This window comes from Ammospiza nelsoni, chromosome 9 (assembly GCF_027579445.1).
Source record: "Ammospiza nelsoni isolate bAmmNel1 chromosome 9, bAmmNel1.pri, whole genome shotgun sequence".
Lineage (NCBI taxonomy): Eukaryota > Metazoa > Chordata > Aves > Passeriformes > Passerellidae > Ammospiza > Ammospiza nelsoni.
The window spans coordinates 20,316,502-20,331,940 of NC_080641.1; the positions used below are offsets into that span (position 1 = coordinate 20,316,502).

At 34.9% G+C, this 15,439-nt stretch overlaps 1 protein-coding gene across 1 annotated transcript in view; it reads left to right on the forward strand.

The window, feature by feature from the left end:
- Positions 1 to 201: 201 nt before the first annotated feature.
- HFM1 (helicase for meiosis 1) overlaps positions 202 to 15,439 on the forward strand; it is a 30,218-nt gene continuing 14,980 nt past the window's right edge. The window contains exons 1-18 of the mRNA XM_059478069.1: positions 202 to 272; positions 569 to 690; positions 2,158 to 2,455; positions 3,212 to 3,477; positions 4,972 to 5,019; positions 6,169 to 6,239; positions 6,714 to 6,846; positions 8,086 to 8,237; positions 8,593 to 8,670; positions 8,814 to 8,975; positions 9,406 to 9,606; positions 9,688 to 9,776; positions 10,424 to 10,467; positions 10,558 to 10,659; positions 12,009 to 12,154; positions 12,567 to 12,661; positions 13,432 to 13,565; positions 14,474 to 14,521. Of these exons, the coding sequence (XP_059334052.1) occupies positions 202 to 272; positions 569 to 690; positions 2,158 to 2,455; positions 3,212 to 3,477; positions 4,972 to 5,019; positions 6,169 to 6,239; positions 6,714 to 6,846; positions 8,086 to 8,237; positions 8,593 to 8,670; positions 8,814 to 8,975; positions 9,406 to 9,606; positions 9,688 to 9,776; positions 10,424 to 10,467; positions 10,558 to 10,659; positions 12,009 to 12,154; positions 12,567 to 12,661; positions 13,432 to 13,565; positions 14,474 to 14,521 (2,260 nt within the window). The remainder of the gene's footprint in view (positions 273 to 568; positions 691 to 2,157; positions 2,456 to 3,211; positions 3,478 to 4,971; positions 5,020 to 6,168; positions 6,240 to 6,713; positions 6,847 to 8,085; positions 8,238 to 8,592; positions 8,671 to 8,813; positions 8,976 to 9,405; positions 9,607 to 9,687; positions 9,777 to 10,423; positions 10,468 to 10,557; positions 10,660 to 12,008; positions 12,155 to 12,566; positions 12,662 to 13,431; positions 13,566 to 14,473; positions 14,522 to 15,439) is intronic.

A 15,439-nucleotide genomic window follows, 5' to 3' on the forward strand; every position in this document is an offset into this window, starting at 1 on the left:
TCAGGAGAGAGATTCTCTGTTTGAAGAAGGATTAAAAATGCAGTCAAGAGCTCTAAAAGAAAACAATATAGAAATTAAATATTGGCACTTACAACTAATAAACTTTGTATTGCTTTAGACAGGTTCAAGTCTAGTAATTTCAGTTTTACATTTTCTTGTGCTGCCCTTTGCAGACTAAGAGACTTTACATTTGATCTAAAAATGTTCAACTCTGCAGACATGGTCTTTTCACTGGATAATTTATTTTATGAAAAACCAGATATGAGACAAAGGTAAATCTTTATTATTATATATATATATATTGGTTTTCAGATGGAATCATTTTGCAACAGTGGTTTTTTTTTTATGACTCACTTTTTTGTCCACTGATAGAAATGTGGGGCTAGACATCTCTGGTTCCATACTTTGAAATGTTTCTCCAAGCACATTCAATGATGCAGGTGTATCTTAGGGCTATGAGAAATAAGGGTTAGCAGAAGTTAGGTTATTTATGACTAGTGATTTTGAGCTAATTGTTATGGAGGGTGCTTAAAAATGCTTTTACCTCACATTTCTGTGTTAAAAATAGGTGTCTGGAAAATGGAGATCGTAATAGTTGGTTTATTGCACCTGCTCCAGCTATTGCTGAAATTCCAGCTGCAGAGGTGTTACAGAGGGAACTGGAAAAAAGCTCAGCTCACACTCACATGGGTAAGGTATTAGACAATAGAATCACAGAATCATTGCAACCATTGGAAAAGATGTTTGGGATGATCGAGTGCACCCATAAACCCAGCACTGCAAGGTCCAACTAGTGTCACACAATGTCAAGTGTTACTTGACATTAATATTAAATAACTCAACAAGTAATTAGTGTGACAGATAATTCCTCTTTTACTGTGAAATATGAAATATTCTAGGTATGCAAGTAGAGAAAAGAATGTATTTGAGTTGAGAATGGTGGTGTTAGATGTGCCAGGAGCATAGCAGTCCTCTTTAGGCATAAACGTGCCACAAGTTTGCTGTGCAGAATTGTGCAAGGTAAGAAGTATAATCAAAATTTGAGTTCCTGCACATTGTTTCACAAAGCACTGTAACACAGTGGGAAGTGGCTGTAAGAGCATGATGTTGCCACATGGATCTGATGGCCTGTCTGCCACCCAAGGAACAGAGAGTTTATATGAAACTCCCTCTTTTCTTCCCTTTCTTGGGGCTTTAATCAAATTGATCAGGAGGCCAAATTTGAATCTGGTCATTATGCCATGCTGCTAAGTGGCATATTCCTAGACATTTGGGATTAGCTTAAAGAAATTTATTTTAAAGAATGCCATTTCTTTATCTATGTCAACTAGATCTGTACATTTATCAGCTGCTGTGCTGATTTATAATATTCTCTATTTAGGAATTTTAGTAAAACAGGAGGTGAGTTTGTTTCTGCTTTATGCAAAAATAATTCCATTAAGAGCTACTTATTCAAACAAGCTTTTTGATTTTTGTAGAATTAGAACTGCTGGGGTTATGCTACAAACAGGGCATTGTAATTTTGAGTTTCTAGATGGGTAACATTGAAATTAAGACAGCAAAATAGAGCAGTTGTTATCTTGTTGCATTTCGTTGCTTGTTTCTGTTTGTCCCTTTCCCTTCCTGTTGCCAACAGCAAGGCTTGTTGATCTGGTCAGCCAGATCATGACACTGATTCTACTGAGAATTAACCCTGCAAAGTGTGCTAATTAACCAAGAAGGTTATGAAACCAGCCTGTCACCAACATCAGCACCAGCTCTGACTGCTGAGATTGCAGTGGTTATCTCAGCTGTTTGTAGCAGGAACTTCAAGCTTGGTCATTGTGTCATTTTTTAAAGGACCATCTTTATTCTGGGACAGGGTGGAGAGTTCTGTCATACAAACTATTTTGTAGTTCTGAAGAATAGTTTTTATCCTTTATTTTGCATAGGAAGGAAAGAAAGGGACCTTATTTTTGTAACTTTTTATTGACAATGCATGCATTACATTCATTAGCATAAGTCATGAAATACACACTAAAATTCTTGCAATAAGATAGAAATATCAGTTTGTATAGTAGATGTGAATTTGGCTGATTCTGTGGGAAAGGTACTTGATTAAATAACTGTGAATAAGAATATGAATATTAATGAAATAATAATTTATCATTTTTGTAGGGGGGAGCAAGCATGAGAAGTTTATACAGCAGTGTAAGAATAACACAGAGAAAGTGGAAGATAAATCATCAGCACCTATTCATTTTGGCATAGCCCCTGAAAAGGAAGTCCTACAATTAAGTCTAGGAGAAAGAGATAAAATTAGTTTTCAGCATGAAAATCTGAAAGTGGTTTCATCTTTTCTTTCCTTTGATGAAAATAAATCTAAAAGAGTAATAGATTTTTCTCAGCAACCACCAAATAAAGCATTAAGTGAAAACAGTGATGATGAGAGTGTCCATTCAACGTTAAGAAAAAGGTATGTGTCTAGTCAACTCAGACAATTTATCACTGCCAGAATCATATGATTATTTTAGATAAATCTCTTGAACACAAGTTTGGGATCCATCAATTGAAGCTACTTTAGCAGGCTCCAGATGCTAATTCTTCAGTGTAAGAGAAAAAAAAAGTTTCTTTTTGGCAATATTTTAGTAATTTAATTAAATGTGTCCTGAGCTCAGCCTCAATCATGAGAAAAGTAAGCATTGGTTTGTTGCTTAAATTTTAAATAAGTCTTTAGATAACAAAGCTTTTGGAAAATACTGCTCTGAATTCTTTATCTGCCTGGTGACGAGGAAGGCTGAGATCATTTGCTTTGCTGAGCAGAGGTCAGCTAGTCAGGAATACCTTGGGCAGTTCTCAGTGTGATTTCAGTGTTCCCTGGGAGGAGAGATTTTATCAATAAACTGCTCTTCTGTGTCCAGCTCCTCCCATTCCTCAGAACCTGGATGTCTCTATTGGTTTTAATGATGCAGAAGCTCAGAATTAATCTGCTATTAGGAGTCAGAGCCTATCTGCACAAGCAATTTATTCTTTCATGTTCTTTCTGCAATGAAAGTGAAGTTAAAATGTATCTTGAAAGGAGTCTTTAGGTCAGATTACATAAAGTTAGATAAAATTTTACTATTTATCTTAGTAGTTCTGCAGCTAATACAATTGTATATTTAGTATTTTTCAAATATTAGATAAACTGTAACATTACAACAAGCTAATGAAAGTTTTGGGTCTTTTGCAGCTTATTTAAAAAGTCTGGCAATGTGCATAAAAATACAGAATTTAAAGCTGGTTCTGTTGATGTGAAAGAAATTGGTACTTACCTAAATACAAGTGAAAACATGAAAGAAGTGACAAAAGAAGGTTTTTTGAGGAATAATCATCATGCTCCAATAACTAAAGATTCAGATTTTACTTTGCATAGGGTAAATAATGAGGAGATTGTGTCTGAAAATGGAATTAAAATTCAATCATTTTCTAATGCTTCAGAGATTCTGGATGTGACAGGTAATTATTTTTATCTATTTCAAGAAAAACAGTCCATTGTCTGTCTTTGGTACATAATAATAAAGGGTATCCAAGATCTGAGGAAGAGTGAAGAACATTTTCCCACCAGCTCAAAGTGAGATAATTGGCTAAAATTGATAGAATGTATTGCAGTCCTGTGGAACTTGATTGCATTGTTGTTTAATATGAACTGGCTAAACAATTTATGAAGAAGATTCACATTTTCAGAAGTGCTAAGTCATGTAAACCTGTTTGAAAATGTCATTTTGCATCCCCTCAGCAATTTGAGAAAAAACAGCCTTGTCACTTTGTGTGGTAAAGAGTTTCTCCTTCATTTGAAAACAGAAATTGAAAATTAAATGTTTATTTGTGGTGTGGCTCATATTTGTATCTTTGTAGAAATATATTTTAAGTAGGAGATATCTAGAAAATGGAGGGAAGTGGTGAGATTTTGATGAAATTATAAAATACGTGGTTTAGAAATTATTTTTGTCTTTTAATAGTTTTTAAGTAAGTGCAGTTTATTTCTAGATTTTAAACTTTTTGGGACGTGAGACACCTGTGGAATGTACCTTATATGCCTGACTACTACAGAAATATGGAGTATAAAATTAGTTCTAGCAGAAAAATGTAGGGCAGAGCAGTGGCTTAGGATGGGATTTGGAAGGTCAGGAATGGAAAGCAAGGTTATTCCTCTGATTGCTGTATGAGCAGTGGTGATTGGATTTGTGGGTGAGGGGACAGCAGTGGGTACCATTCAATTTGCCTTCAGCAAGGGTTTTCATCCCACAGAGAGGTTGGAAAGCACTCCCACAGCATTCTGGTACCCACGTGGGGCACTGGGAGTGCATCAGCCACTGCCTGGTGTCAGAGTGGCTGGCCAGGCTCAGAGGGGGTGGTGAGTGGGTCACACTGCCCCAGTGCCAGCGCCAAGGGGGGCACTGCAGGGGTGTGCTCTGCAGCAGGGGCTGACAGCACTCTCATCAAATTCAGCAGGAACAAATGCACAGTCCTGCCCCAGGGAAAGAGAAGAACCCCCGGGTTCCTCTGGGATGGTGTGACTGAGGGCAGCTCACGGAAAAGTGCCCAGGGCCTGGTGGGCAGCTTGGTGAACTTGAGTGAGCAGCGTGTCCCTGCAGTAACAAAGGCACCAGCATCCTGGGCTTTGTGAACAAAGCTAGGAGGTTTAGAGAAGTGATTATCTCTTTCTTGGCACTTCTGACACCACAACTAGATACTGCATCAAGTTTCGAGTCTCTGGTACATGCAAGATAGCCTTTAACTGGAGTGAGTTCATGAAAGGGCCACCACTATGGCCTTTTTAAATGATGAGCTAGTGACTTCCCTGTCCATCTTCTCCTTTCTATCACCTGGACCTTCTTGCAGCCTTGAAGCTCCTTACAGAACACAGCTTGGGGTCAGGAAAATACTTTGCATGGTTATTGGCTGAAAATGAGTCATATTTTTTAAATGTACGGTTTTTTACTTCTTTAGGAACTACAGGAAGAAAATTGGAAATTTTGAGGGCTGTTACAGAAATACGTATCCTTGTATTTGCTGGGTCTGGTTTTCCTGATTTTATTACACTGCTTTTACATTTGCAAAATTATTATGTTTGATTTGTAGGCATAGAAATTAATGCATTACATTGTAACAGTTTCAATTCATAGCATAATGCTGAGAATCAAATGTTGAATAGATGTTTCTTTTGATTTCCAAAGCAAGACTGAAATAAGACAACTTGCAGATCATTCATTCCTAAGAAAGCTTGTTCTTATTTCAAGCATTCAAATTTCATCCTCAAAACTTTCTTTTTAAAATATAAAATGTAAAATTTTAATTTGCATAATATATATTTCAGACATTTTCTATGCAAGCACACATATACACATATATCTCCATACACTTTAAGTAAAGGAAAAATTAATTATTATGTAGGCTTATTAGGAAAACTGTATCTTACTTTCGGTCCCATTTTCTTTGAAGAAAATTAATTTAACATATTCCTTGTAGCTCTGTACCTATGTTGTAGTGTGCCTATACTGTATTTCCATTCTTTAAGCAGATTTTACCATAATTTTCTTTCTACCTTGAACATGAAATATAATCAAGTATTCATCTATATCCATCAAACTTCTGGGTTTTTAACACACTCTTTTCAATATTTTGTTTCTAGGAACCTGTCAAATGGTAGGTTAAATATCAGGAAGAGGAAATGTCTAAATTTAGGCACCTTAAATTCATATAAATAGTTTAGAAAGTCACAGTTTTCAAAATTAGTAAGGATTCCATTGTTTTGAATTTACCAATTAAGGATCATTAATGCTTTGTAGTTTGAAAATAAATCACTTATTTAGAGCAGGGATTTTAAATAAGTATTTTTAAAAAATACTTATTTTCTTTATTCTAATGTTACTTGCTTTTCTTTACCCATTTTTAACTGCTTTGGTTCAAATAAGTTGAGGTTTTTTCAGTGATATGGAAAACTGTTTCTTACTTTGTATATGGCACACCAAGAATCTAAAACTACTGAATCATTTAATAGGTTACTTTTGGATAACTTTTTACAAGCCTGTGTAATATTGTGGTATGTTTTAAGTTTGCATTTAGATTGCAAGGACAAGATGCATTTACATTCCTACAATTTTATAATTTATGCTCTAGTGTTTTAAATTCCTTAATGCTCTCAAGCAACCCAATTTAGAAGTATTTTTAAGGAGTTCCCATATTTTAACTATGCACAGTCAAAAGCTTTGGATGATGTAAGTATGGAACATAAACTGCAGCTGCAAGTAGTGCTTTGTAGATAAATTTAAGTGGGACTTTGATATTCAGAACATAAAAGAGATTAGAAAACTATAATATATCTAGAACCTCTTCCTGGAATAGTTTATCAGGGTTGTGCTTAGCTGGGAGAAGAGACCAGAAGAACTTTAAAAAGTGTTTTTCTCAGTTTAAAATACTTTTATGTCAAGATGAGAATTATATTTATGCATGCAGATTGGTAATATATTTGCAAGGAGGAGGAAGGGTTGGGTGAATGAGTGACATGGGTGAGTGACAGTGCAGAGGAGGAAAGAGGGAAGATCAGTCTTGTCAGAGGAAAATGAGGGAGCTTGACATGGACACACTTGGCTTCTAAGGTGGTGAAGGATAAAATATGTGAAAAGGAAGCACAGTCATGCAAATCTTGCATTTTTCATTATTGAAAACTTAACAGGACAATTCTTTCCTAGCTTTTATATACAGATAGGAACTTTGTGATTTGTGCTCCAACTGGCTCTGGAAAGACTGTAATGTTTGAACTAGCTATTACCAGATTACTCATGGAAGCCCCACTGCCTTGGTTAAACATTAAAGTTGTTTACAGTAAGTATTATGCAGCTTGAAATATTTTGGTGACAGAACAGAAAATGTCATTCTGGGAACCCAGAGATCTGGAGTGAGTCCAGGAATAATATTGAGATTAAATACATTAAGATATTGCAACCTGCTTCATTCTTTAAAAAGTTGATTTAGTGTTTATTTGTGGTACCATTGTAATTATTATTAGTATTTAACAGCATTGTGTAATTGTAGTGATCAGCATTGTTTATACAGATAAAAATTAGGAAGTCCTGTATAAGTTTGTCCTCCAAGAAGGTGAGACGTACACGAAAAGGTAAGGAGGAGGCAAAGGAAATTAAAAATTCTTAATGCATGGTTTCTGGCTGACACTATCTTTTGTATGGCTGGCTGTTGCTCTGAGGATCAAATTTTTCAGTATTCACTTACCTGGCAAAGTTTCCTGCTATTTTCTGGATACTGCCTCACCAGAACTGTGATCTTTGTGAATTTAACTGATCTGTGAGGAAATATGTAAATACTTGGAGATACTCACACCAGTTACATGTATTGTTAATATCAGTCCTTATTGAGAATGATGTCTGATTTCTGGGAAAAAAGTGTCTGCAAAAGCACAGTGTGTATTCTCAGGAAAAAAAAATATAAGTAGATTGTTTTAGGACTCTGTTCATGAGAACTGCTACCTGCTGTGTTAGCTGCTTCATATGACCCTACACCTAACTGTCCATTTGATTTTGATAGAAAAACAGGAGAAATAAAGCTCTGTCTCTTGCTCTTGGATGGTTTCTCACTTATACTTTGTTCTCTGAATACAGAGTATTCAAATAATTCTTAACTGGGAAAAGGTTGTATTTGTATGATGTTCCATTAGAAAAGATGTATTACCTGTGGTTTCTTCCATCTGTGAGAAAACCTTTGATAGCTGAATGATTGTTTCCATGTGGTACTGCAAAAAAAAAAAATCAAACCCAACAGGATAAAGGGTTAAGAGAGAGCATAAATAATCTTAATTAAATTGTTCTGTTTCTGCCTGCTGATGGGAAGAACTAGGGCCCAAAGCTCAACATTGGTTGTGCACATGGAGCAGGATAATAAGAACAGGAACACCAGTTACAGATTTTATGGTTCTGGAAGCAAAGCAGAAAATTAGGGAAATTAAATTCAAGAAGGCATCTTACAAAAGAAACTTAATGCATACATTTCTAATACAGTTGAAGATTTGGTTTTCCTGATTTAATTCTCATTATTTGGTGTTATTTTTAGTGGCTCCAATAAAAGCTCTATGCAGTCAGCGTTTTGATGACTGGAAAGAAAAATTTGGACCTATAGGACTCACCTGCAAGGAGCTGACAGGCGATACACTGATAGATGATTTATTTGAAATACATCATGCTGACATTATCATCACTACTCCTGTAGGTTTCATATCCAGTTCTTACAAGAACTTAGAATAAACAGACATTAATGGTCTTCTAATTGTATGCTGCAAGTACTGCTCTTTTTTTTTTTTTTGGTAATAGACAGTGATTTTATGATCCTTTTGTTTGTCTGCACACTGCTGTACACACTCGCAGTTCATATAAAAAAAAAGTAATATAATAACACGCCAGATGAAACATAGATGGCATTAGCTTGAATTAATCTGTTTCTGTTTAAAGATTTAATGAGTTTAGGCATGTCTTCATGTACTATAGTTGTGGCTTGTGTTGGCATTTAAAACATCTTTCAGCTTCTGTTGTTGTTTTGATGTGTTGTTTTTTTTCCTCCAAGGAAAAGTGGGATAGCATGACTAGAAGGTGGAGAGACAACTCTATAGTCCAGCTTGTGCGACTGTTTCTCATCGATGAGGTAAGAAAATGAATGAGGATTTATGCACTGCTTTTTATCTTTTGTGAAGATAAAAAGGAACTTTAGAAAATATTAAATGTATTTAGCACATGTCCAGATTGTAACTGGAAAATATTTAGCACATCTTTTAAAATTCCTGATAGGTACACGTTATAAAGGATGAAAGCCGCGGCGCAACTTTGGAAGTTGTAGTCAGTCGGATGAAAACTATTCAGTCTTCTCTTTGGCGTCACTTAGAGAAACATGACACTGTTCCTCCCTTGAGATTTGTAGCTGTTTCTGCAACAATCCCAAATACTCAAGATGTAAGAGTTACCTTTTAATGCATTTTGATCAATGAAGTTGTGTTTTATAAAATTTGTCTGGAATTACAATTTTAGATTGATAGCAAAATAGTAATTTCTAAGCTGTGATCTGATGACAGCTATGAGGCTGCTGCTAATGTAAGATTACCTTCAACCATATGGAAATGTCAGCCATGTATGGACATGCTTTGGTTTTAGATTTCTACTTGTGATTTTTGCCTCTTACGTGCAAATCACAACAGATTAGAGATTTCAGTTCAAATTATATTGGTCCTGAAAAAAGCAGACCCTCACCTATGATTTTAAAAGATAAATAAATGTGTTAGTAGTTTACACGTGAAATAGCTAAGTTAATTTTTCTGTGATGCTATTAGAACTGGAGCACAATTAAAAGAAGAAATTTATGTTTTCTGTTCTACTTTTTTTAAAGATCGCAGAATGGCTTTCAGATAGTAAGATGCCTGCTGTGTGCCTGAAAATAGATGAGGATCAACGACCAGTGAAGCTACGCAAAATTGTGCTTGGTTTTCCTTGCAGTGACAATCAGACAGAATTCAAATTTGACTTAACTCTTAACTACAAGATCGCTAGCATTATACAAACATACTCGGAGCAAAAACCAGCACTTGTGGTACAGCAGCTTTTTATTATCATGTTTGAAATTATTTCTTTCTTGAAAGTTTTGATTCAAAAAAATATCTTTTATTTATAGTTTTGTGCCACAAGAAAAGGAGTACAGCAGGCTGCTTCTGTTCTTGCAAAAGATGCTAAATTTCTACTGAGTATAGAACAGAAACAAAGGTATTTTTCTATTTAAATTGGAAATAAGTGTTGGTACATTTTAGTAAACCTGTGATATCTGTGAAGAAAGCTGTTGAGCTAATACAGTTTCTAGCAGAGGAGTGTGCAACAAAATCATCACAGTTGACATTCTTTTTGGTAAATTGGTGCTCTTTTTGGGAAGTTTTATTTGCTTCTCAGAATTTTAGGATACCTTTCACAAACGTTGTTTCTCAAAGCTGCTTTCTGAATGTAAAAATGCTAATTCTTATGCCCCTTGAGACCTTGTAATGCAAATATTAAGCATATGAATAGTTGAATTGGGTGTTACTTTAGTAATTTTTTAAGTTGTCTTTATTTTTTCAGATACTGTTAATAAATACAGCCATATTAATTATTATTTACTTCAGAGTTGCCTAGTCATGGCAGCTGCAGAAGCTACTTCTGGCTTTGGAACTAAAATATGATCTTATTTGCTTTATGTGAACAACACATAAGGACTGTTGATTGTCACTTGGAAAGATGACCAGGCTCGAAAAGCTGCAATAGGTGCCCCAGAGAGTCAATCTGTTCTCTCTGAGGATGGGAAGGGTGGTTGAAAATAACCAAAGAAGGTATGTTTTTTAATTTTTTTTTTTTTGTTGTTGTTGTTTGTATGTGTTGCATAGATTACAGGGGTTTGCAAATTCATTGAAGGACTCCAAACTGAGAGGTAAATATAACCTACAACTTCTCTGTTCTGTGATTGAATATTTGCTTGAGAAAACCTAGTCAAATGATGTATGTATAATTTCATTATCAGAGCTTTTGACCTGTGGTGTGGCTTATCATCATGCGGGTATGGAGATATCAGACAGAAAAATAATTGAAGGAGCTTTTACTGTAGGAGACTTGCCAGTACTTTGTAAGTAAAATTAACTTAGCCAAAATTTCATTTTTGTATCCTGAGAAGATTGCAGTTTGGAAGTAATATTTTATGGTTCTGTAGTTTGCTTAACCTTTGGAAGTTGTGAAATCCAGGTGAAGGTGTTTTTGTTTCCCCTGTACTTTTACCTTGTGAGCCTACATATGCACTGTTAGTAAAGACCATAGAACTTCTTTTCACCACACATGGAGGTCATCCCCATCCTATGTCCATGTAGATCTGGCCGTGTCTGTTTCCTTTTCCTACCATTGAGCTCTCCCATCGGGGTGGAGAGTTCTGTGCTAGTGAATCTTTCCTCTGAGTTTCCAAGAGGTTTTCTTTGCACCTGTGGCTTCCCTGAAGGTAATCATCTACATTTATGCATCTTAGGTGGGCAGGATGCTATTTTCAAACTCCCATGCAAGCTGTTGTGACTGATGGGGAGGTCCCTAAGAAGTATTCCATCTGTTGTTATGTGAAATGAGAAGAGATCTTAGGTGTGATTGTCTCATCTCATCTGGGCTTTCTTTTCCTGTAAAAAAAGATCCAGACCCTATGGGGAATTGTCTGTGTTGCTCATATACAACACTAAATGATTTGTGAATTTTTTTCTTACCTGTTACAATGATCATAAGAAAAAATAATTTAATGACTATTTTTAATTTTCATTTCATTTCCAAAAGAATTGGAAATTTCAATAATCCTGTGTTTTCCTAGCAGAATAGTAATATCAGCTGGCCCATATGACTGGCTTTCTGTGTTGAATTCTTGGCACTCCATATATTCTCTGGAGAAAGTGAATTAGGAAACATGAGTGTAAGATCACTTGCCACATACTTGACTGATGTTTTCTGTGTGAGAGTGTGTATTGGTAAAGTGCTGTGATAGTATTGGTGATGGTTCTGGTTTGGTGCCATGGGTATAAACAATGCTAATGACTGATGATTTAAAAAATGTATTTTAATATTGACCACTACTAGGCAAGATGAAGCCATGGCTCTATTCAAATACATACCCTTGAAGAAATCAGAGTAAAGTTTCTGCATTGTGTGTCTGTTATATTGAACATGGATCATATTCTGGATTATCTCCAAGTATAAAGGAATGTTTAAGTAAAAGTATCTGGATTTAATTTGTTAAAGAATATGAGAACAAATGAATGCTGATGATCAGATACACAGAAACTGTTATGTAAGTACTTGTCTAATCTACATAATTTCTTTGTGGTGCCCACTGATTCCACTAGAAACTAAAAACTCTTAGGCATCAAGAGTTAAGTTACCTATTTGCTGCTTGATTAGAGTCTGCCAGACATTTTGATGGTGTTCATATACTTTGATCTGATGTAGTTACTACTAGCACCTTAGCTATGGGAGTCAATCTGCCTGCACACCTGGTGGTTATAAAATCCACAATGCATTATGTTGGAGGAGTGTTTCAAGAGTACAGTGAAACTGATATTCTGCAAATGATTGGGAGAGCTGGAAGGCCTCAGGTAAGTGAATGTTTTACTGTATTGATGCTGTCTATAGGCAAATTAGTAGAAGCTATTCTTGCAGAAGAAAGTACAATGCCAGGAATTTTACTGCAGCATTTGGTTTTTAAAGGGTTATTAATACTTAAATTACTCCTAGGTAACTTTTCTGTCGAGAAAGAAATCTGTTTACTTTTGTATTGTCCATCAAAAATCACTGCTTCACCTTGCAGTAGAAAAAGATCTGAAGATTACATTTGGGTTACATAGTGAATGAGGATTAGAGAAAAAGTAGAAAACTGGCATACAGTATATTTCAGACAGGATTTTGAGAAAAGAGTTTTAGTGGATTCAGCAGGTATGTGATGCATATTCAACTGTGTTTTTTAATAAGAACTCAAGAGCAGCTTTTATGTGGGGTTTTATTTTCCAGTTTGACACTACTGCCACTGCAGTTATCATGACTCGTTGCAGTACCAGGGAGAGATATGTACAGCTGTTAAATGGTGCTGATATAATAGAGAGCAGGTAACTAAGTATGTTTTTATGAGACTCTGTAGATAGTAGCTAAACTTCAGAGTTTCTACAGAATATGTTTTTCTTCACATGGGTTTTGGGCTCTGCTTTTGTCCATTTAGAAGAAGTTAAGAAAGAATTAAGGAAAATAAAGCCAAGCTATTCAGTAGTTAGTGGTCTCTTTTTTTATCAGCCAAAAGAATCTTTAGGACATCTTAAGCTCAAAAGAAAAATTAGATTCCTGCTGGAAAACTGAGGAAGCTGAAAGAGTATTTATTACAAAGACAAAGAGCAGGAATTTAATGCAGCCCTATCTGAATTTCTAGATTATAGAGTCTGGGAAGTACTAGACCTATATTTGCTGTTAACAGATTATCATGAGAAATATGTGGGAAAGTTAGGATGCTAAAACGTAAAATAAGAAATTTTACTAATTTACTTTTGTTAACATTTAATTTTTCAAATATATTTAGAATATCAACAGCACAGAATGTCTATGCTGCAATTTTTAAATGTATGTAACTTTGTTTTCTAGTAAATGTCGAACTTCACAGTTGACAGTTTATTTTTGCTTGCTAGGCATTAGGCCATAATAAACAAATTACATTGTTGATTACTTACATAATCTTTACTGTGTTCCATCAATTTCACTGATTACAGTGAACAGTTGTGGTTTGGGAGGAGGGGTTTGTTTGATTTTGTTTATTCCCAAAAATTAGTTTTAGCACTTTTTGTATTGCTCATTGGAAAAAGTCCTTAATTGTTGGTTTTTTTTGCACTAGCTTGCACAGGCACCTTGTTGAACACTTAAATGCAGAAATAGTGCTACATACTGTCACAGATGTCAGTGTAGCTTTGGAATGGATACGATCAACATTCTTGTACATTAGAGCCTTAAAAAATCCAGCTCACTATGGTTTGTTTGGTTTTATTTCTTTAATTCATCTAACTATGGCACTAAGATGTGTTATGTCCATATTACTTGTTTCTATAATTTTCTTAGGGACTGTTATTTCATAATGTGATGAAAACAAGATGTGCAATGTGGCCTGTAACATTTTGTTCTTTAACATAAGCAGTGGGAGTTTCAGCATGGTATAACATTTTAAAACTGTGAAGAAGCCATTTACAACTTCATAATCCGTTTCTTTTTATCTTAATATGCTGGACCATGTATTAATACAATATCAAGCCATAATGTATTTTGCACTGCTGAATATGTAATCTGCTAAGAAAAAGACTAGTCTAGTATTTGATCATTTTTTCTAGAATAAAATTCTAGTTATCTTAATTCCAGTGTCTTCAGTTTGTCTTGTCTAGAACATTATCCCAGTCCCCAGCCCTGACCATATCTTTGTTCTTGTCCACTTGCTCTACCCCTGATTTTGAAGTCATTGGGTAATTGCTGCAGACAATTTTTATAAGGATTTATAGCTGGAACATAGCACATCCAGTACTTGAATGGGTGTTACAATTTAGGTGGCTTCCTATATTCCAAAATAAGAAAACTGTACCTGGAAGTTTCTACTGACATTTCTGAAACTTTTAGGACTTGATATTTTACATGTGGGAATGTTTGCAGCTTTTACCTTTGCACATCTGTTCTACAAGTCTCTTACTGATACTTAGAGAGTTACACCTTGTAAAACTTCTGACTTGTTTGCAGTATAATAAACATTCCCACATATTACACTTTGGGGTATTTATCTGCTTCCTAAAAATCAGCAAATCAGTTTTAATGGGTGATGACATTGAGGAAGAAGTGTATGATAGTACTAGGTTATGATATGTTAGGTTAAAACAACTTTTGTCTTTGCCATGAAGGTTTTTCATCTGGATTAGATAAAGTTGGAATTGAAGCAAAGTTACAAGGTAAGTGGCTTCTTAGTTTTTTTCAGTAAAATGTTACAATTTAGGGCAGGTTCACCCATATTTATTATCTATGTCCATTAATTTCAATGGAGCTATTTGCAGGACAAATGTAATTTACTGTATGTTATTAATTCTATTTTGTTATTAATGTTTTTGAAATACTATCAGTACCTTTTAAGTGGTAGAAGAAATTTTCTTGGGGAGAGGAAAATCATTAAATGCCTTTACCTACCTCATCTCCATATACATACTCAGAAATATGAAGCAGAACACTTTAATTTTGATTGTTCATCATTCTTCCTAATTTTCCTTTCAATGATCTCAATTGCTTTCATTAATTTCTGTTACTATACTTTCAAAAAAGTTCTTTTCAGAAAATGTCACCTTCCATTCATAAATTTAGCCTTGAAAACAAAGGATATAAAATGTAAACATCTTTGCCCTGTCCAGAAACAATTTAAAATTGCATAAATTTATGAGGCTTTTTTTTGCTAACACTTGAATAAAACCCAGTTATTAACCTTTTTTTAAAAATACTGCATTTTAGCTATTTGCAATTCCATTAGAAAATATACAGTGGACAGAATCATCTGGGAATTGGTGCCTATTAACTTTAAATACAGAAACAGCATACAACTCTTCAGGTGGTTTTGTTTTGTTAATTTGTTTTAATGTAAGTTTTCTGGTACTTTAAATGTAAATATATTTATAAAAGAGTACTTGCTCTCAAGTTGTGCAAATCTACAAATACAATTTTCTTTCTTCAGTGAAACTCCTCATGTCCATCCAGACCATTTGGAGCTAAAATATCTGGAGGAGGGTCTGGTCCATGAAAACATGGACAGATAAAATGCCCAGAAATCTCTATAGCTTTTACTTATACATTTACACATTTTTAACATAACTGTGTAGGAAACA